Below are 23,307 nucleotides of genomic sequence, written 5' to 3'. Positions count from 1 at the left end.
AGATGGAGAAGCTAACTGTCCCTGAGTAGCTGCGTTAAAGACCAGACCTGAAGCCTATAGACCATCTGTGGACCTGAGACCTGATGAAAGTCCAGCTTGTTGTGGAGAACTGGAGTACTGAAGAGTGTTGTCTATCAGAGGTCATTGATTATAAACTAATTTGCATTTATATGTATGTGGGATCATTTATTTATGGTTAAGTTGTGATCAGTTATGATGATCAGTTGTGAGACTCTTCACAAGGGAAGTAGGGTGAATTTAATCATTTCTACACTAACCAGTCCAAGCCAATGATTCATAAACAAAGCAGTTTAACCTTTGTTCTATTGTTTTTGGCTCAAGCCAGTAATGAATGGGCTGTATGACGTGAACCCTGACCCCGGCCCCCTGTCTCTCTCTCCCTCTCTCTTTCTCTCCAACAGGAAGGGGAAGTACATGAGAGCAGGCTGACCTCCACCGCTGCTGCTGTGACCTCCACTCCCAGCAACAGCAAGGACTCCAAAGCCAGTGGCAATAATACTGTTACCGCTGCGAACACACAAGGGGTCACAGCAAACACTACACAGAATCCGTCTGGAGCGGCGGCAGCAGGTGGAGGAGGAGGGGGTAAAAGCACCGAGGAGATGAGGAAGTTATTCATTGACCGAGCCAAGAAGATTGACACTCTGTCGAGGGCTGGCTTCCCTCTGGCCTTCCTCTTCTTCAACATCTTCTACTGGGTCCTGTACAAGATCCTGCGACATGAAGATGTGCATAAGAAGTAGAGAGAGTATTCACACACACACACACACACACACACACACACACACACACACACACATACACCTGCGATGTGCTGACCTAACCCTTGCAGGATGACCATTACCCCTCTGTTAGATCCCAGCTGACTCACAACCCACCTTTTTTGATATCGACCAATCAGCTGAGGTTACACACAGGTGTGTATGTGTGTGTGTGTGTGTGTGTGTGAGAGACAGGATGATGCAAAGAGCAGGTGTTACACACTCTTCACAGGCGTGTGATTGATCCAGAAGTTGAGTGGAGCTGTGTCTCTTCAGGTGCTTCTGTCTGAGCAGACTTCATCCTAGAGGAGGAGGAGGAGGAGGAGTTGGTCAGTGTATTTGTGCCAAAGCAGCATGGGTAATGTACTGGAGGGAACAGCTACATACAGTTAGACACAGTGACGACCAGCCTCTACACTCAGAGATAATTCTCAGGATCAAGTGTTAGACTAACACGAGCTGAATTAAAAAAAAAACACTGTTCCCTCACTTTAAATCTCTAAATAATTAGAGTGTAAATACATGTACATGTTTGGTAGCACTATAATAAAGAAAACAGTAACTGACACAGCAGCGGGTTTCAGGCCTCAGCACCGTCACTGCAGCAGGTTTGATCCCCTGCAAAGGATCACACACCTGTTTCATCATCACACCGTAAACACAAGAACTTACACTATTGAGTAGATCGAGGTTACTGTTCATAGAAGTCACAGTTTTTGACTGAAGTTAATGAAAGAGAGACAAAAGGCTGTTTCAGTTACAGCTGTGTTTGATTTGTTCCTCCTGTCAAAGCTGTGTCAGAGAAAACAGAGTGATGCCGCGGTTATTTTCAGCCCTGGTAATCGATATCATTATCAATATACAATATGTAAAATGATACACTGGCAACACAGACAATAATCGTGTGGCTAACAAAAGCAACAGGGTAGATACCGAACCGCCCCCTCCCTGAAGACTGTGACATTGGACCTGCTCCAAGTATAGATCCTGCAGGACAGGCTTTACTCCAAATGACAGTTGTTCGCTGCGAGACAAGACGCAGCGGCATTAGGACACGGACAGGTTCAAACATAATTGACAGCGGAGGAGTCTGCTCTTATTTTTCTCCTGTGATGAACAGTGTTTGGTCCATCACACAGTATTGTTTGTCTCTCAAGTGTGGAGGAGTAAAAGCTACACAAATAATAAAAATATAAAAAATAATAAAGTACAATACTGAAAATAGGTTGAAGTAAGTCAGTGTATCTGGTTCTTGTCCCACCATGAGTTTGATAATGTTTATGGAGACAGCTGTTTATATCTTCATCAAACAAACCAGAGAGAGTTAGAGAATAAAGAGGAACATTCAACAGAGCTGAACATGAACTGTAATCAGGCAGGTCAGGGACTGATGCGTGTTTGCCAAAATAATCAGTATAGTAGCAGCTCTGCTGGAGTCAGAGTTTCAATGCAAAGTGATCCTGACACCGCCCTGTTGCAAGAATACAAAATAAAAGAAAACTTGTTCATTTTGACCATCCACCTCTGGAAAACCCTCATATCTACCTGAGACGGGTTCCTCTGAGGTACTGGTCTCTGTCTTTTTAGTGCTGGGTCAACTTTGGTATCCCCACATACAACTGGCCTCTTCTTCTCTAAGTAAGCTGAAGTCTTCATGTTCTTCTCTAAGTACTTGAAGAGCCGATAGTAGCTCATCGAGCGAATTCTTGTTCTTGTTTTTATTCTCTGCGTCAGACAACTTCTGGCACAGACAGTGTTTTTTTAATGCTGGATTAAGGGAACGACTTCATCCATTTATGGTTAAGTGAGTGAGAAGAAATGAGGCTTGTGTGCATGGGCCAATTTTTCAATGAGTAAGATTTATAAAAGGGAACCATGCAAATACATTGCTTTATCATTTGGAATGAAAATAATCTGTATTAATCATTCTGGTATTATCAGTACACATACTTCATCATCATCTACAGTACACGATACAGTTGAATCTGCACAGTCTTGTGCATCTGGGCCCTGGTCTGTATAACAATAGGTTGTTATTCTAGATGAGGTCTCCATCATGTATGACCACAGGAAATCATTAACTCTCAACATGGCAGAATATTTTTTGTAGAATGAAATGGGTTAAATTGTCTTAATTAAAAAAATGTATTAATGATGTCTGGAAAAATGTGTTATGACTTGTTCAGTCATCACTCTGTGCTCCACTCTGTGATGCAGAGACAATCAGACACTGTACTTGGTGATTTGTAATGGACACATTAATACTGTTGTCTGTTTCCTCCTTTCACTGCAAGTTCTTTGTGTTTGGCTCCAGTCTGAGTTCCTGTCAGCTGAAAGAGTCGCCTCACCGCTTCAGTTCGCTGTGTTCTGCAGTGTCAGAGAGAGGCCATCAGTCATAGTGAGCTCAGCAATATGAAATCACTGTTTCAGGCCTCCACAAGTTGATTTACATTCCTCTGTCGAAAAAGGAGTCTGATGGTCTGGTGTGATGTTCACGACCTGAGAGATTTTAAACAAAGTTATAATTTTAATTTTAACTCGTTCAGACTGTTTCCTGTTCATCACACTGCATGTGACCTCAGATATGCATGTTTCCAGGATGTTCAATGTTATTCACCCCACCGTTTCCCCTCAGATATATTCTTGTGGCTCTAATGAAAACATCTCACTCTCAGTCCCCACCAAGCTCCTGCCCTTCATCTGCTCCTGCAGACTCCACATTTATTTTTCGCTGTCCATATCTTGTCATATTAGTAACCATTTTGTTCAGGTAATAAAGTAGAATCATTCTACTCTACTGTTTTTACTATGAACGTGTGCCAACAGAGCCAGACTGCAGTTAAACTTCAGATCCTCACAGTCCTCAAACTCCTCTTCACCAATCTGACTGTGTTCAGACACTTTCTTTTTTCAAGCCTGCTCAGAATCATCTTGTAAAGTGTTGTTGGTGGGTGGCATCAGCACAGTTTAAAGGTGTGGTTATGTTGTGTGAGGTGCTAAGACTGTTCTATGATCAGTGTTTTACATATCTACGGTTGGTGTGTTTCCTGCAGTAGGAGCACTGGTACAGAAGCTGAATGATGAGCAGCTGTGGACGCGGTCAGCAGGAAAACATGTTTTAGACACTGAAGAAATACCCTCAGAAAATAACTAATATCAGTTGAAGCTTTATTTTTTAGTCTTTTCACCACTTTACTTTGGAACCGCTGTTGAACTCCTGAAGTCAAACACACAAGCACACCTACAGGGCACACTGTTGAACTATAGACTATTGACCAGTATCTCACACAACCCTGCATTAAATAACCTCCAACTATACTTTGAAACTGTGCTGTGATGAAATCACATTGACATGTCATGTCCTGTTTTAACTAACTGAACAGACAACTTGGAGCCAGTTTCTTCACTGTGAGCGCCACCGCTTTCACCCTCACTCTGGATTCTGTCACCACACAACACAAACTATCTCAAGCAGGTTTCCAGGTGACTTTCATCATGTGACTCTAAAATCTGCGTGGATGTGGTCCACTCTTACTCTGATTGGTGCGTACGGTCGTTTGGTGACCTCATCGCAACTCGTTGACTTGCTTGAGGTGTAATCAACCAGAGCAGCTGAGAACGCCTGTGTAGGTGTTTGGTTTTTCTACTCTAGGCCTTGTGTTGTGTTTGTGTGGCCTTCAGTGTCTGTCCTCTTCACAACCTGTCATGGTGGGTGAAAGACTAATCATGTTGTAAAAACATTCAGGACTTTGACTAATGATGTGTATCACTAAGTTAAGTCCTAAGTTAAATGTTTTTTTTTCTTCTGCAGCCTGTGAATCAGTAGGTTTTTATAAGTGGCACGCATCCCTCTGCTGATTGGTCCCATCACTGCAGGTTCAGGACGGTCAGCAAACGGCAGATTGAGAGATTCAACTGTCTTTGATCTGAGCCATCGGTGTCCATAGCTTTGTATTTATCATTGCATTGTGAGTCGGATGTGGTGAACATGTTTTGGTTTGTTATAATGCAAACACACCTCATTACACCGAGAGGAAACCCTGGATGAAGCTGCAGTGATGTCACAGCTAGACTACAATTAACCTCTTGTTAAGGTCCAGTGTAGTCTAACTCAGATAAATACATTTCTAACAAACTGTCACACGACTCACTTTCTTGTTGTAAGTTCTCCCTCCCAGTGAAGTATCACATGCGCAGCAGCTGTAATTGACAGACTGTATATGGACAGAGGACTCTGTCATGACTCTGTTGGGTTTAATACATTTGTTGAGAGCACACTCACTCTTTTCTGTGATATAAGATGTGCATATTTTACCTTGTTCTGATTTAATTCTGTTGGAGTAAAATAAACTTGGTAGCCACTTCTTAATGTGAACTTGTCCTGTCTTTTCTTGTCTCAGCCGGAGAAGTTATATAACACTCCTCTGCTTAATGGCACAGGACAGTACACTGAGTAGTCATATTAGGGAAAATGTCTGTTTTTACGAGGTCTTTAGAGGACCGATTATACTTTTCCTTTCCTATAGTGTGTTATAGCTTGTTGTGGACGTCAATACATCCCTAGGAACTGCCCACCTGCAAGCCTGGCACACCCCCACACGAGTCACAGCATGTAACAACTCCTAATGAAGGGTTTTCTTCAGTTTTGTTGCCATGCAGAAAAGACACTCTTTTCTCAATAGCCTGAAGAAATCTATCTATTTGTTTCCATGGTTCCCTCCACTGCTCCAGCATTATAGTGTAAGCCTGGCCCTTCAAGGAAGACTGCTCTACAGTGCACAGTAAGATGCTTGATTTTCTCAGCGGTTATGTCTATGCGTCATACTTAATGAGGCAGAACAGGGTACTCAGGCTCACTGTCTGTCAGTCCGCATTATTATGTTTAACCACATTATCAGCAACCTGATCACATTAGTAAGAAGCAGCGTATAACAACTTAATGCAACCTGACATGATACCTACAGGCAACCTCTAGGGCTGAAAAATGAAGCCAATAGGGAAGTACCAAAAACTGCACTGCTTGGTGATGTCAACTGTCAATATATAAATTGTAGATATGCGTTCAATGCAGCACAACATATTAAATGTCAAATTAGTTTGCTCAGTTTACCGATAAAAGCCATAAATTAGATTTACATGCTAAAACTTTAAGAAGTTTGAAATAATATGTAACCTGGACAGCTTTTAAAATAACTTCAGTCAGCTTAAAATAGTGAATCAGCAGTTTTAGCTGAACAAGGAGTTTGGTAACTTTCCAGGACTTTCCCCCAAAACTGGTTCAAACCAGAAAAGACCAGTCACCTGTTCAAATTGGAAGAATAATCCCATTACTTCTGGGTTTGTGAAAAGTTATTTTAATGAACAAACAGAGATTTCTATTATCATGAAAAAATGTAATGTGTTTTTTTTAGAGAATATTTGGAAATTTTACCTAGGAGGTGGAAGAAAGTACCGACAAGGGGTTTAACTCTAGAAAGAAAATAAACTCTATTGCACTGAACATATCCAATGAGACATCATAGGGCAGATATACTATTTGAAGATAAGTATTGGCAACGAGGTTTAGACTAAGTTTGTGGCTCAGACCTGGACTTTAATTTACAGTCTATAACTTATAACAACTGAGTTGTTCACTTACTTCATGGAGCAAACATTAATTACTTTTTCCTGTCTTTTTTATGATGGCAATGAATGAGTGGCAGCTTGTTACAGCAGCCACTTGTTGTTGAGCGTCTTAGGGGGTAAAGGGGGTCTGATGGTCTGATGTGGTGTTCACAGACTGAGAGATTTTAGCCAACACCGATTCTGGCTGTGATGTCCTCCGCTCCATCACAAGTAGGCTGCAACCAGCAACTTGGTCACTTTGACCATGCCGCTCTCCCATACCCACCCAGTAGTCTATCTTACGTGACCCAATAGAGACATTAAAACACTGGGCCTACTCTTTGCCAACATTAAAGAGGCATTCAACTCATCACATACTGTATCTCTCCCCTAGGAAGATCTGATCGCATCCTGTTTCACCTCCTCTTTGTGTGCAAACTTCATGGTCTCATGAGGCTGAAGAGGCTTTAAAGCTCTGTTTTTGACTCAACTGTGAAGGAAACGCTTTGCGGCGAGGACATCCACAGCCTGACACACTGCATCACAGACGGTTTAAATTTCTGTGTGGAAAAAAGCTGTAACCACCAGGATCCTACAGTGTTTTTCCTGCAACAAACCTCGGATTACTCCTGACATCAGGGCTCTACTCGAGCAGAAACAGAGAGCCCCCAGGTCAGGAAATAAGTGGGAGCTGAAACATGTGCATAGGGAGCTAAGGAGAACAATCAGGGAGGGGAGAAACGACTACAGGAGGAGGATGGAGGATCAGCTGCAAATTACCAACGTCAGCCGAGTCTGGAGCGACCTGAAAAACATCTCAGGCCATGATGAACCCAACTCCCAGCCTGTGGGGGAAAAAGAAGTGGGCTAATGGCGTGAACCAGTTCTTCAGGTCAGATCAGTCTTTTGCCCCCCTTCCTCTCTTGTCCTCTCCGCTGCAGCAACCTCCATCTGAGCCCCCATTGATGGCCCCATCACCATCCAGGCTGCGCTTCACAGTCATGTTACTATTTTACCCTCATCTACTGCCCTTCCCCATAATCCACAACCTCCTGCAGACAATTGCCTGCCTCCAGCCTGTCCCTCACTATGAACCTGGTGAGTAGTAGAGAAGAAGATCAAGTCGCTGGCCTTGATGGTATTAACTCCTGTGCAGACCAACTGTGCAGGATATCTGAGCATATGTTCAATCTGAGCCTGAAGCCAGGGAGAGTACCGTAGCTCAGGGAAAACTTCCTGTGCAGTATTTCAAGGACTTGAACAGCTACAGGCTGGTGGCATTGACATCCCATCTAATGAAGACCCTGGTGGGCCTGGTTGTGGTTCATCTTTGGCAACCGGTGGTGAGCCCATCAATGGACCTGTTTCAGTTCACATACCAGCCTGACATCAGGGTGGAAGATGCTGTCTTGATGGAGAACATGAACATGACCATCTTCAGTATGTCAACAAGTTGAAACAAGACTTAAAGAAAGCCTACAAACTCGCAACTGCAGCAGCTGACAAAAGTCTCTTGAGGAACAAGTCTCAGTATGATCGCTGTGTTCGAGGTCAGCCATTGGCAGAAGGAGACAGAGTCCTGTTGAGAAATCTTGGTCTTACTGGGAAGCATAAACTTCAAGACAGATGGAAGTCCACTCCTTATGTCATTGTCAGACAGTTACCTAACCTACCTGTCTATGAAGTTAAGCCAGAGAGTGGACCCAAAAGTGTCAAAACTCTTCACAGAGACCATCGGTTACCTGGTAAGGATGCCAGATCCCTCAGCTCAAGCAACAAAAAACACAGAACCATCTGTCACAAGGTCACAGAACATAAGACCCGAGCCTGCAGATAGTGGTCCTGCTGATTCAGAATCTGAGTTTGATGAGACACCAGGATATCCATCCTTTGACATTGATGAAGTTGAGAGACATGTGTTGTCTACTTACCGTCAATCAAATCAGATCCCTAAAGCCACAGAGGAAAACCAGGGACGTGACAAGAAGTTGTGAAAGTGACACAGATTTACCTAAACAAAATGACACAGACCTAAACAAAGTGACGCAGACTTACCTGAACTAAGTGACACAGACTTACCTAAACAAAATGACGCAGACTTACTTGAGCAAAGTGACACAGACTTACCTAAACAAAGTGACACAGACTTACCTAAACAAAGTGACACAGACTTACCTAAACAAAGTGACACAGACTTACCTAAACAAAGTGACACAGACTTACCTGAGCAAAGTGACACAGACTTATCTAAACAAAATGACACAGACCTAAACAAAGTGACGCAGACTTGCCTGAACTAAGTGACACAGACTTATCTAAACAAAGTGACACAGACTTACCTGAACAAAGTGACACAGACTTACCTGATGAAAAGTCATCTGATGAGTCAGAACCTGAAAATACAGGAAATGAAACAGAGACAGAACAGGAAGATGCCATCATTTGACTTCATCTTCATTGTTTTCTCTCTCACCTGGAAAAGACTGGGCAAAGTAAGAGGGATATTTTCTAACTTCTCCAGTGCTTTCAATACTTTAGAGCTAACTGGTGTGCACAAGAGTGGACCAACACCTCACCATATGTGAAGATCTACGACTGTGTTGGGCATCGCCTGCAGTGCAGGAGCACCACAGGGAACAGTGTTGTCTCCTTTCCTGTTCACCCTCCACACTGCAGACCCACTCATCCAACTCTTCCAACAACCACCTGCAGAATGACTCTGCATGTGTCGGCATCACCAGTGATGGAGACGACAGAGAACAGACCCAGGACCCCTGGAAAAACTTCCACAGGCTGAACGACTATCCCCACCCACACCGGTGAACACTAAGGGAACAAAAAACTGAGATTGTCGACTCTTAAAACTACACTGCCCGTCCAAAAGTCACCACCTGGATTTAACTAAGATAATAGGTAAGATTGAAATTACTGCATGGATGATTATGTTTCAGCTGGCAACAACTTAACTGATGCAGTCTCATTTCTTTAACAACCATGTCGTAAGATACATCCTGTGGCCGTGGAAAATATGTTAATCGGTTTCAGAAGGGTAAAATTATTGGCATGCATCAAGCTGTGGGGATGTGGGGACCCATGATCATCATCTTCAAGAAAGAAATGTGGTCCAATGTGACCACAGAGTCCAGACCTTCACCCCGTTGAGAATCTTTGAAAATTAGCACAACTCCAGTAGTGGAGCACATTAATGTTTTTTTTTTTTTTTCTTTTAATTTTTACCACTACAGATGGAAATAAATGTTGTGACATTGCAGATGGTAATCAAAACGATGCCACAGCAAATGCGTGCGGTAATCAAAGCTACAGGCAGTCCAACAAAATATTAGAGTGTGTGACTTTTTGTTTTGGACGGACAGTGTACCTTACTGTTACTGGACCAACAAACTGGACTGGACTCAGAACACAAATGCACTGTACAATTGGGGTTAGCTCAGGTCAGGTCTTTGTAGAGACTCAGGTCTTCTGGTGTACAGGGGACGCTCCAGAGGAACCTCTACAGCTCTGTGGTGGCATCAGAGAGGAGTGTTTCCCACCAGGGGAAGTGACATCAGAGATTCATAAGTTTGATACGTTTTTATCTTATTAGTTTTTATAACAGGTGTAGAGTTAATGAGAACACCGGGACAGATACTAAATATATATTGTTGAAATTACACAGTACAGATTTATAATTTTAATAGTGTCTATAGGCATCCAAAAGAGAAGAATGTGATTGGATAACTCTTTACGTTAGGACAATGGCCCTTTCATTTCTGAATCTTGATAGAGAAGGAAGATAAATTAGTCTCAGAAGAGGATAATTATTAAACAAAACCGATTAGATAACACTTCCCCACTGCTAAGCACCTAAGGCTGAATGACTCGTGCAGTTTCTACAGGTATTTATCAGTTCTGATCCTCATCAGCAGCAATGTAAACACAACACCCAGTTGACCTTACGTATTCGCCGTAATGCTCTGATATTCATGAGAGCACAAATGCTATAAACACACCTGTTACCTGTCCAGAACCGGCTGATAAACTGCGAACACCAGCCACACGCTGATCTGGCCTGCAGGGGTGAATTGCCTTCCAACCAGAAACCTTACACCTCCAACTGTCTTCTGAAATCACTGTCACCTACCAGCTTCCCTCAAGCTGTCTAACCAGCTGCCACTGCTCACGCATTACCTGTTGAAGATGAAGACTTGAATCATTACCTGCCTCTCCATTGTCTGCATTTTGGATCAAAACTCTTATTCTAACAGCTCCAAGCCCTGAAATATGTAATAAAAACATACCATCAGCATTATAGGGCCAGGGAGCATGAACCCAGCAGCTAGCAACCCACTCTTCCTTCCCTTTCCCTGTGTGTGTGCATGTAAGTACTGTAAAGGTGATGACATGGCTCCCTGCAATTGAAAGCAAACTTATCTGGAACTGGAAAATGTGTTACGTTGAAAATTACACCCTTTTTTTACACCATCGTCACACTGATTGCACATTCAGTTAAAAGAAACTGCGTAGGGACAATCATGTGTAAGAGTGCGATCAACCTGCCTTTCCCGTTTCCTCAGTCACAAGGATGGGGGGGGGGGCAGGTTGGATCCAGCAAACTCAGCCTCTTGAGGCGTACATGACTTACATGACTAATGGTGGGGCAGGTAAAACTTCCTCTCCTGGTGCATCAATGTTTGATTTTGTAGATTTGAGAAACCTGATTGATGACAGTGCTGAGCATCACCAGACTCATGTTCAAGGATTTAGGAAGGAAGTGAGATATGGAGGAAGGAGGGAGGGAGGAAGGAAGAGTGGGGGTTAAAGGAGAGGGATGGGGGTGAAGAGATATTCCCAAAGCTGAATGTGATGTGAAATTTAAGAAAATCATTGCTGAAATCCCTCACTGAGGACACGATAGAAGCTCACAGTTTGCTTTACTTAAAGACCCAAACCACCCTCATGGTCTATATGTGTATACATACATATGAGATATGTGTTACATGTTAGGGGCTGTTGGTTTCCATTCATTTGACCACTGTGTGAAACTCAACATGCTGAGACCTGAACCTGTAATGCAATAGCACTGCATGTTGGGTAACGGCGGCTCCGGATGAACCAGGTCAGACTGAGAGCTTTGTATCCATGTCAATAAATACAACTGTGACCTGTGTGAGGAGATCAGGTGTGTATATGAAACAGGAGTGGGAGGAGCCAATGGGAGTAGGAGAAGGCAGGGGGGGGCAGGTACAACAAGCTGGATAAAACATGTAATTATTATCCTCCAGAGTTTACTTAACCTCTTACTACCTCCCTCCCCCCTCTCACTCTCAGCTTATCAGTCTATACAAACACTGCATGAGAGTCTAGAGAGAGAGAGAGAGAGAGAGAGAGAGAAAGAGGGAGGGAAACCAGCCTAGCTTAAAGAGTGAAAACACACTGAAGGGTGAGAAAGTGATTGTGTTACAGAGAACAGGGAGGTACATGAACACAGAGGAGACCTGAAGAAGAAGAAGAAGAAGAAGAATCAAGAAGTAAACCAGGAGTAGGATTGTTTTGGCTGCTGTCCTGGGATGATGTCTCTGAATGGGAAGGTGGCTCTGGTGACCGGGGGGGCCCAGGGCATCGGGAGAGCCGTGGTTCAGTCACTCCTGGAGAGCTCAGCCAAGGTCAGTGTGGCTCAGTCTGAATGAAATTTACTGCTGTCGCCAGTTTGTTTAAATGGCATGTGATCGAGCTGCACACACGGACAGCTCAGCTTCACTCTCAGTGAACTGGAACTGTCAGCAGCGCAACAGACGCACAACCTCTGCTTTGATGTGTGTGTTTTGACTTTATAAAACTGATTATAGCTTTTTGTCTTCATCACATGTGTTTTTTTAACAGCTTTTTAAAGTTTTTAGATCAGTACGTGTTGAAAAAGAGCCAATGGGAACTGCTCATATGGAGGAGACTTGGAAGCTTTAGAGTTTTAGATGGAAAACTTAATTTAAGATAAGAGTCTCTTTACTTGGTTTATTTTTGTAGCAGTACTTCCTGCTGTGTGATAGCTCCTCTAACAAATGCCATGTGGATTGTGAGTCTATAAAGATCTTTTACATGCTAGTTGTCAGTGCTAATGTTTTAGCTGTTAGCTGTGATTCAAGCCAGTTCAGAGAAAATAATATACAAAAATAAACACACACACATAATTGTGAAAAATGTGACAGCCCTCTCTGCTCTGTTCTATCACATAAGAAGAGCAGTTTGAGTTTTAATGATGAGACAAATGTAATTATGTTTAAACTGCACGTCAGAGGCTTTTGATTCTGGGAACTTGTTTCACACCTTGTGAAGGAAGCTGAAAGTTGTGCAGCAAGATCAACGTGTCATTATGTTGGTATTTTGGTTCCTCGTCAGAGCAGTGTCAAACCACATCTGTGAAACCACATGTTATTCAGCATCATGAGAAGATGCGGAAAGAGTTGTGCACCCCTGCACAAATGGATCCATGAATCGGCAGTTTACTAACAGAGATCTTTCCTTCAGGTGGCCGTGGTCGACCTGAACAAGACCTGCGGTGAGAAATGCAAGGCGCAGCTGGATGCTGAGTTTGGAGAGGGAAACTGCACCTTCGTTCAGTGTGACGTCTCCAATGGAGAGGCACTACGAGGTAATACTGCCCTGTTCGACAACTGAGATGTGACGCATTGGTCTTTTTCCATCAAAGCTACTAACTGAACATAAAATGTAGGACTCACTGCACAGCAAGGTTCTGCTTTGCATGCTCATTTTAAAGTTCTTCATTATAAAGGAAGAAGTGAGATCAAAAAGAGAAAAAAAAACAGATGTACTATTTCTGTCCTTCACTGAAAATGTTTTCCTGGAGAGTCACTCACTCACTTGCTGCCTCTGGGCTGCAGCTGTTGTGGGTGTGACTGGGCAACAGCATCTGTGACATGTGTGACGCTGGCAGGTTGAACAGGTTACATCAGTGGTCCGGCTCAAACTCAACTTGTCCACTCTTGTTCGCAAGTGACGCTTTGTGTCAGTGTGTGGTTTAATACGCCTGCTTACCACGTGCTCAGGATACCGCACTGCTGATCCTCACTCACGGCCTCATGTTTAGCACATCTGTCAGTGTGTGTGTGTGTGTGTGTGTGTGTGCATGTGTGTGGTATAAGGAGGGGGGCATGTTTGGGTGAGAAACAGAGGAAGCATACAATTAAACTGTTTGTGTGTCTCAGAGCGAGTGAGAGAGGAACAAGGTTTCATTGTCTGACATTGAAAAAGTAAATCCCTGCAGGCTAACAGCTCAGGAATGCTGTTTGGTGTTGCTCCTCACTGTAATTGAATGTGTGCGTGCGTGTGTGCAGGCGTGCGCATGCGTGTCATCGCTTTAAGTGTGTTAAAAGCAGGTATGTTTGTGTCTCATCGCCAGGTGTGGAATGCAGCAGGTTTTACCACCTGCTCATCCTGCAGCAGCTCATGTCTCTGCTGTACAGGTACAGGTGTAAACAGCTCAATGATTGTGCTGAATCTGTCCAGAAAGAGCACACTGTCCTCGTTCATTTATTTTAGTCTCATTTGTTTTCGGGGAGGGGGCTGAGGCCAAAGGTTTTGGTTTTCATCCCTGATCAGATCCTGTGTTCTTGTCTCAGACACCTTCCAGAGCACCGTGGACCATTTTGGACGTCTGGACATCGTCATCAACAATGCTGGTATCAACAATGAGAAGAACTGGGAGAAGACCATAGAAGTCAACCTAGTAAGACTATGATTGAATCAAGTCAACTTTATGTGTGTAGTCCTAAATCACAAATGTATGAATCTGTGCAAAACGCAACAATCTTTGTCACATGAGCAGGCAGCCCAGGGTCGAGCCTGCTCGTAATCCACTCTCTCTCAACCGCAGTTATCAGAATGATAATCAATGATAAACGTCAAAAACTGAGAGTCCTAATGTGGAACTGTAGAGTGAATCAGACTGGCCGGGGGGTGGGGAAATGACAAATACATGACAACTAATACCAAGAATGGACTGTAGATGAGAGTGTTAGTCCTGACATAGTGAATCCAGATCAGCCTTGACCTTTTATCCCCCTCACCAATGAGAGAAACAACTTCAGCAGAAAGCAGATTGGGTAATACTTTGTGAATCCCATGTCAGAATGTGCAACTTTGCAGCAGAGATAAATATTTGTTTGCAGCCTGATACAAAAACAGTGATAGGCCATTTTCTCCTTCATGACAACTGTACAGAGGTTAATTTTTGTACAACTCACCTGTTTACACTTTATTACGGCTAAAAGTGATGTTTATTTGAGGGAATGACCTCTTTGACAGTTGTGCATATACTCGACCTGGCTTAAAGGTTCTTTATATTGAATCATGGCTAGTGAGAGGATGAGCAGGAAGAACGTCCTCTCTGTGTCTATGATTGAGGTGTCACTAGATGAGGTGGGGGTCCGGAAAGACATTTTGTTTGGTGGCCGCAGCAGTGGAGTCACCAACAAAAGAAAATGTTGTGAATGGCCACTTGCTGCTGCTGTTAGTAATGCAGGAGGCCCAAAATGAAGAAAAAGTCAGGAAATGTAAAGGTCAGTGCAAGAAATAACTACATCCTATCCCATCATGTCTGTAATTAGTGAGGGCAAGGGTAAGCCCTGGTGTTGCTACTGGAAACAAGTCACAGACACAGACATGGCTGCAACTACAGATGCGAAGCACTGCTGTATTTTCTTGTATAGCTACTACAGTAATCAGATGTAAAAAGTGTAGTTAGTTGTGTTTTGTACTACTTCCAGAGGCATTATTTGGGATCATCCAATCGTCGCCTAGGCTGCAGAAGAACTAAAACAAATTAGAGAAGTGCTGTGTGATATTTCAACATCATTAAGAGATCTTGTTAAAGATAGAATATTTCCATTGTTGTGGTTCTGGGTTTTACTCATCCTGGCAGACTTTTTTGGGTGGTGTGAAAGTCTGTCAGATGATGCATCCAAACATCTGCCAACAGAGCGCACATGAGATACTGTTATGATGATATTGTGTAACATTTCCTCTGCACTCTGTGGGTTTGGGAGTGGGTTAATGAGGGAGTGGCCATCTGTCATGTGCAGCTTCCAACTCATCAGCTGAACTGAAGATAATAATACTTTGAACTCAGAATTGAAAGTACTATTTTACATCTTTAAAACTTGCCAAGAGGAATAAAATCGTGTATAGTATCTGTTTGTAGGCCATTACCTACGCTGCTGAGTGGTAAGATAAAAAAAAAAGTCATGTGTCAAGCCAGGGCACCGTGTTACCACATCTGTTAGAGTCATATATGACTTTGACTTTCATTCAGTACACGTGTCCTATTGCAGTCAGTACAGTCAATTGTGCAGATTACATTTGGGAACCCAGGAGCTGCTGCAATTAGCCTTTTTGCGTCGGCCTGATCGCCCACAGTGAGGAGGAACTGGATGTATTGATCACTCATTAGGGATGCTGCAATACTCTAGGGATTTTACACCTGCTTCAGATGACCGGCTAGTCAGGATTATGGGCCAGCAGATCATGGTCCAATAGCCGTTCCCCTCTGACTCTTCCATTCATATAGTCCTCTAGCAGTACCAGAGTATCCATTATGCAGCATTACACACACACACACACACACACACACACACACACACACACACACACACACGTCACAGTGTGCAGTTTTTGTATGTTTTTAGCAGTTACCCTGATGGCTTCAGACCTTGCCAAGCTGAATGAAACAATCAATTTTTATTGAAGTGGTGTGATGGGAAGTGGCATACACACCTTTCAGGCTCCATTTTGTGCTTGCACAAATGTGGTTGTGGTTTTACTCTAACGAGGCCCCTGGGCCGGATCCCTGGTATGTGTTTGCCCGGGTGAGACACTCTGTAATCTGACATGAAAGCACTCAAACAGATATAAAAGAAATCACATAGCTGTAGAGTCTGTCAGCAGAGTAGACTTTCATGACTGGATCTGAATGTGATGCTATCACCTGAGTACAGTGAACAGTATCAACAACTGTGTGTATGTGTGTGTGCATGTGTACTCGCCATGCCATGTGTGTAGACATTCCTCCTCATCTATCGATGTTATCAGCTGTACTTCCTCAGGGCTCCGTCTCATTCATCTGTTTTCAAAATATTTGAAACTTCTTTTGTCTCTCGTGAGACTCAGCTGTGAGTGTTTTTAACTTCTCTCCTCTCTGCTAATGGACAAGATAGGGGCTCCTCCACTATACTATACTTGTACATTATAACTTGTGCCTCCTCATTGCACCTTGTAGTGAAAAACCTAACCATAAACACCTCATTGTTTATTTCACACATTCTCAGCTTTTAGTTTCAGTTCCTGCTTCTGTGACCACGTTGTCTCTTTATCTTCACAGACATCTGTAATAAAGGGGACCTACTTGGCCCTGGAGCACATGAGTAAAGAGTATGGCAAGGAAGGAGGCACCATTATCAATGTGTCCTCTATGGCAGGTAACATATGCACACACACCAACCATTTGTACAGCAGTTCTCATATAAATACCAATAAATCAAATACAAATGTGGACAACAACAGACACATAAATACAACCACAGAGCGTAGGAGAGTAGAAGGCAGATTCACTGTAGAAAAACTCCTTTTGAGGATCCAGTCCTCAGGATGCAGCTGGGCTTAAAGGATGCAACTAAATCTGTGACATAAGAAGGAGCAGGCCAATTTAGAGCTATAGCTCTTATCAGTAACCATTTAAAATGTGTGTGTGATGTGGTCCTGTCTGTCCAGCCTGAACAAGTGGGATCCTTGAGGATACAGAGGGGAAAGGGACATTGATCCAGGCCCAAGTAGAAGCTTTAAGATACACTGCAGACAAATGTTGGAAACAGATTGTCACAACACAATGAGAACCGATGCCAAAGACTGAATCTAAACTTTGATCCTGAAGATTGACAGATGGACTGAAGACTGTTCATGGGGAATGACCCTAAAAATGGAGCCTTGAGGAGTGACCCTGAAATCTGAGAGAGGACTAATCCTGAAGATGTTTCTGTAGCTATTTAAATTATATCAAATTCCAGGGTTAAAAAATGAGTCCGTCATTAGCTGATAAAGTTAATCTGCACAGATTGTGTTAATCTCTTTTCATAATGAATGAGAGCCGTCTGTACAGCGGTTGGTTTGACAGAGACTCTGCAGTGTCCCCGACGCTTCAGTTTGCGCTGGAAGCACTAGTGTTTACCTTTCACCACCTCTAAAAGAAGACAGAAACAAAGGGATTTATTTATGTCTAAATGTTGTGGATGATGAATTTCTCAGTGTCTGAAAGCCAAGTTTATGAAAACAGTCCACCTCTTCCTAATGGGTGTATTGTATAGGAAACACATGAGACAAAAAGCAACCATGAGGTGTTGGCAGAGGTCCATTATAACTGAAACTACTGAATCTGGATCATTCTGCACCTCTGTGTTTATCAAGGAAAAACTCACACTGCTCCAAAATCTTTTGTTCATCTGTGTTTTGCTCTTTGCAAACACACTCTTTTCCAAGGCCAGACCTGTAAATGCTCTTATCTTTTCTAAACTCAAACACATATCCTGTATAAACTCAGTTGCTCTGAGGACATACCCATTCGCAGAAATTGTTAGTGGGGAGGTCACTAAAGTTCACTGAACTGGCTGCCATGTTGTTGAAACCAGTTTGTGACATGGTGCACTGTCCTGCTGAAAGTAGCCGTTAAAAGATGGAGAACTGCTGGGGCCCCGTATAGCTCACTGGGCTGAGCAGGCGCCCCCATGTACAGTACAGGGGCTATAGTCCTCGCTGCAGCCGGTCCCGGTGTGCCCTTTGCTGCATGTCATTGCCCCTCTCTCTGCCTCCTCATTTCCTCTCTATCTCTACTGTCCTGTCAATTAGTAAAGGCAGAAAGCCCAAAAAAATACTGAAAGAAAAGAAAAAAAGATCGTGGCCATGAAGGGATGAACATGGTCAACTTCAATTCTCAGATAGACTAAAACTTTAGTCACATCATCACGCCAGTCTGTTACTGTAAGATAAGGCCGGTTGGTCCATTATAGATTCAAGCTCTGGTCCAACCATCTGCTGCCTCAACAAAAATCCAGATCCGTTAGACCATGTCCTCTGCAGATTCAGGTTTCTGTTCTTGGTGACAGGAAGTGAAACCTGTCATGGTCTTCTGCTGCCGTCGTCCATCCACCTCAAAGTTTGAACGTGTTGTTCACTCTGAAGCTGCTCAGCACAGCAGTAAAGAGTGGCTGTCTTAGTTGCCATGGCTTGTCTGAAATGTGGTGGGACGTGACACACAGCTGCCTGCACTCCAGTGTCATGTAGTAGTAGATAAATCAGCATATTTGTCTTTACCCAGACACATAATCTCGCTGATCTGGAACAATTCAGCCTCTGGTAACAGCATGGTAATCATTTTAAACTTATCTCACTGTAACATCTCTGTGTGTGTGTGTGTGTGTGTGTGTGTGTGTGTGTGTGTGTGTGTGTGTGTGTGTGTGTGTGTGTGTGTGTTTGTATATGTACTCGCCATTCCCATAACAAACATGGACTTGTCCAAACATGGGCAAACATGCTACATATTGTTTTTGTGGGAAAGAATGTAAAAATGTGTGTGTTTGTGTGGGTGTGAGTGTGTGTGTGTTAGTTTGTGTAAGTTTGTTTTAAGCTGTTAAACAGACATTGTAAAGTAAATACAAACCTTTCCTGACACGCACATGTCCTGACCTGGACCATACACTCAACACTTCACTGTGAGGTTACGTTCAATTGTTTCTAAAATCCTTAAAGGGATAGTTCAACATTTTGGCAAATTGGCCCTTTGCCATAATCCCTATAGTCAGAGCAGTAGGTTCATTACCTTTAATTGTCCGTGCAAGCTATTTTTAGAACAGCGGAGCAGAGCCGCGAGCTGCTCAGAGCTACGCTATGGAGGCTAACGGGATTTCTTGGTTTCCCTCATCAAACTCATCAAATACACAATCCAACAACTCCAAAACGCTCTGGTGGACAAGTTGTGACCTGCACATTCACCACGCTATGAAATAATAATGGAACGTTACGAAACAGAGTTGTTTTCTAGGTAAATGCAGAGACTGCTTGCTGAAAAACTGCCCCTGAAGGGAACGCGCATCAGCAGTTTTGCATGAATTTACCTCGAAAACGACTCCGTCTCATAACGTTCTGTTATTATCTCATAGCGTGGTGAATGTGCAGGTGACAACTTGTCCATGGGAGCGTTTTGGTGTTGTTGGATTGCGTATTTGATAAGTTTGATGAGGGAAACCAAGAAATCCCATGAGCCTCTGTAGCGTAGCTCTGAGCAGCTCACAGCTCTGCTCCACCCTTCTAAAAATAGCTTGCACCGACAATTAAAGGTAACGAACCTACTGCTCTGACTATAGGGATTATGGCAATGGGCCAATTTGCCAAAATGTTGAACTATCCCTTTAACAATCAACCTGACGGGCAGTTACACGTCCTGCAGCACATGTGACCCGTATTCAGCCGTGGCAGTGATGAGCCTCTCAAACAACATTTGCTGTGGAGCTGCATCACTACACCAGACGGATTCAATTTTAATATTTTAGTTTAACAGTTTCTGAATGTATGAAACTAAATTACTATGAAAGAACTCAGTGAAATCATTTTAATGACAACATTATGTGTATTTCACTTTGATGTGGGATCGTTGGATGTGGGAAGGTCAAACCTGTTTACTGTGATGTTCTGGTGCAGCAGAGCCTGAACCAATTGTCATGTTACTGTGTGAATCTGCTATTCAACGGAACTGGTGGTGCAATAGTTTTAAAAAAAACAAAAAAAAAACGTAACTCACAGTGGGGAAAACAGTTTGTTTTCATGATGGGGTCACCGCTGGTAACACGACTGCTCTTTTCTCTCCCCAGCTTTCCTCCATTCTCCTCATCAGCCCGTGTACACCGCGACTAAACATGGAGTAATTGGCTTCACTAGAGCTATGGCAGTAAGACTCAATCTCTCTCTCTCTCTCTCTCACACACACGCACACACAAATGCAAGTTTTCCATTTCCACTCACTGTACTTGTTCCTGCAGGATGCATCGTCTCAGGGAAACTATGGGGTTCGTATCAATGTCTTGTGTCCAGCCTTCGTGGACACTCCTCTGTTGCACTCAGTGGAGCACGAGGACAACATGGGCAAGTTTGTCAAGTTCAAGGATGATTTCAAACGCAGCATGAACAAGTTTGGAGTTTTAAAGTGAGTTGACACACACACACAAGCACAAAAGATACATGGGTACCTTTTCTTATTTCTAGTAAATAATTTTTAACTAACAGTCACCTGTCAATCTGTTTCCGGTATCAGTTAAATTAGCTTTAACGTGGGTTTACAATAATATTTTTGATGCTAGGTGGGATGTATCAAATTAGTTTGTTCATAGGGGTTTCCACTCAGATCTTCAGAGGCAGCTGGTTGAAAACATATGCACTGGCTGTGAGGATACTTCATGGGCAAAATAAAAGTTTGAAAATAACGCATTCCAAACCCCAGGATGATACTGTTGGCCATTGTTTCCTGATCAATTTATTGGCAATCATAAATATGGCATATCAATTATTGAGTTATTAATTAGTTCGTCTTTTGTCCCGACTGAGGTCGCACACGGCTTCAAGGAACCACAGGCACACGAAACACAAACACACAGATGCAGTTAAACAGATCTGTCACATCTCATCAGTTGCTGCTTGATCTGATCCTCCACGTGAGAAACTTTGATCACGTTCACGATCGATGATTGTGTGTTTTGGAACTTAGATTGAAACTGCTCTTAATCTTTCATCACTATGCAGAGTGTATCAGCTGGCAGTGCTGTTGGACAGATGACAGGTCTGATTACAGAAGAGTCTCTGCTCCAAAAGAAACAGAAAGGGGGGCAGGGGGTTCACATCAATGCTGATCAGAGCCAATCAAAACCCATGTCCACTGCAGTCATTTGATCCAGGTGTGATTGCAGATTAAGCCCTTTTCCCTTGCCTACATCAGCCTTATATTAGTAGGTTTTTACTAGTGGAAAAAGGGCTTTTGTTAACTAGCTCATGTAGCCTAAAAGGATGCCTGATTAAAAAGGGTGTTAGCTTGCACACAGCTGAGGTTGATAGAGAGGATTATGGTCATAAGCTAAAGTCATGGACCAGTGCTCATGTGGTCCAGTTCATCCAGAGGTGGACATGATGTCTGGACCGGTTGCTGGGATAGTTCACTTTGGGCCAGTGATGAATTGCCTCGTGTATTAGCTCAGTGAATGCCTCACGCAGACTTAGTTACTTGGCAGAGGAGTTAGTCTGCAGAGCCTGAGGTGCTTGTGTGCGTCAGCCAGAAGACATGTTGAGCTCTATCTGCTAAAGTGTTAACAAACTGTCTTTTATAGTCAGTGCCAGATGTGGATTTTCCTCTTGTGTTGTGTGTCTGTGTTTTTGTGAACTATTTTCAGTAAACAGCTCCAATAAAATACACGGTCTTGAATACATTCGGAGCAACTCTGCCTCTGCTCTGATTACATTCTTGTTGCTCAATGATACTTGATCTTGAAACTGGACAAGTGTTTGATTGGAGCAGCTCTGAGTAAAAGCTTTCACCCTTATCTGAGGCGCTGTATCACGTCACTATAAGGCTTCATCAGAGCTGTTCACACTGTGCTGGCCAGGCTCACTCTCACTGAGACAAGCAGCAGGAAGCTGTTTAATGTTGCAGGAAATTGAGTCCAGATGACTTCCTGATCACACGTACACACACACACACACACACAAGTAATTAGTAATGTATTTCCTGTGTAAATTGCCATCGTCCTAAAAATACAAGATACTTGCTCTGTTGTTGTTGTTTTTTAAGCATGCACGTGTATGTGTGTGTGTGTGTATGTGTGTGTGCCTGCCTGGATGTGTGCATGTGGTCTAATGCTCCTCTTTCTCTCTGTTTGCCTGCAGGCCGTCACTGATAGCAGAGGGCATGATGAAGCTGATCCAGGACTCGACTCTAAACGGAGCCGTGATGAAGATCACCTGCTCCAAGGGAATCCACTTCCACACCTACGAGCCCATGTCTGCCTGAGCGTTGACTGGACCACTGGACTCTGGATACCTGGTGCTGGAATGTAATCATTTAATAATTATGTAAAAAAAAAAAAAAAAAAAAATCATACAAATCAAAATGAGAAAAGTGGAGTATGCATCTCTACAGAACTATACTTTTGTTCTTCTGTCAGGTTTCTAGATGTTTCAGGAAATAACAGACAGTCATTGTCATACACATCGGACGCGACTGATTATGCAGCTTTATTGATTAAACAGTGTTATATTAAAAACTGTAACAGTTCAACACCAGCTGTGCTGGATGATGTTAACAGCTCCTGACTGTCTGAGCGTCTGCACACACACCTAACTGTCCCCCACGCTCACAGTGGAGCTGCTCTCATTTACATACTCTTCTGTGTTAAATCTAATTTATACAGGTTTACATGGACATGATGCTCAGCCCTAATCAAACAGCATACAGGTGATTTTACTGTTCAACAACTCCAGAGAGTTTCCTTCCGCAGCAGAGTCACATACATCATGTCCCAGTTTATCATTATGAAAAGAAAAAGGCAGAAATCACAGCAGAAACTCACCGACATGGAGCTGAAGTCAGCTAAACCCTCAGGCCCAATGTTACAGTTGTTTATTATGATGTGTTAATAACAGTTGTAATTTGTTTAATTTATATTTCAATACAAATCTTTGTCTTTATCTTTATATTAAGTCAAATGCTGGCTTAACTCTGGTTACAGTGGACTCTTAGTCGTGTGTTAAGGATTTGTATTTGCATTTTTAATCCTGGAATAAAAACTTAAAAACTGCAAAGACTCATGGTGCTGCTGTCATT

At 43.0% G+C, this 23,307-nt stretch overlaps 2 protein-coding genes across 3 annotated transcripts in view; both read left to right on the top strand.

The window, feature by feature from the left end:
• The window catches only part of glra3 (glycine receptor, alpha 3), a 39,631-nt gene extending 37,631 nt beyond the window's left edge, over positions 1–2,000 (top strand). Inside the window, exon 10 of one of the 2 annotated variants that reach the window (XM_085779543.1) lies at positions 423–2,000. In XM_085779543.1, coding sequence (XP_085635669.1) covers positions 423–764 — 342 coding nt within the window. In that variant the 3' untranslated portion in view covers positions 765–2,000. The remainder of the gene's footprint in view (positions 1–422) is intronic. The other variant, XM_085779552.1, reaches the window with a different exon arrangement.
• Positions 2,001–11,530: 9,530 nt separating this feature from the next.
• Positions 11,531–23,159, top strand: hpgd (15-hydroxyprostaglandin dehydrogenase). Its single transcript, XM_085779530.1, has 7 exons — positions 11,531–12,049; positions 12,909–13,032; positions 14,021–14,127; positions 16,777–16,873; positions 20,312–20,388; positions 20,480–20,643; positions 22,371–23,159. Exons 1-7 carry the CDS (start codon positions 11,954–11,956, stop codon positions 22,492–22,494), a joined length of 789 nt encoding a protein of 262 aa, XP_085635656.1. The 5' UTR covers positions 11,531–11,953; the 3' UTR covers positions 22,495–23,159.
• The last annotated feature ends 148 nt before the right edge of the window (positions 23,160–23,307 follow it).

This window comes from Trachurus japonicus, chromosome 1 (genome assembly GCF_045865225.1).
Source record: "Trachurus japonicus isolate A0001 chromosome 1, Traja_1.0".
NCBI classification, from domain to species: Eukaryota; Metazoa; Chordata; class Actinopteri; order Carangiformes; family Carangidae; genus Trachurus; species Trachurus japonicus.
This window is presented reverse-complemented; position numbering and strand designations above follow the sequence as displayed.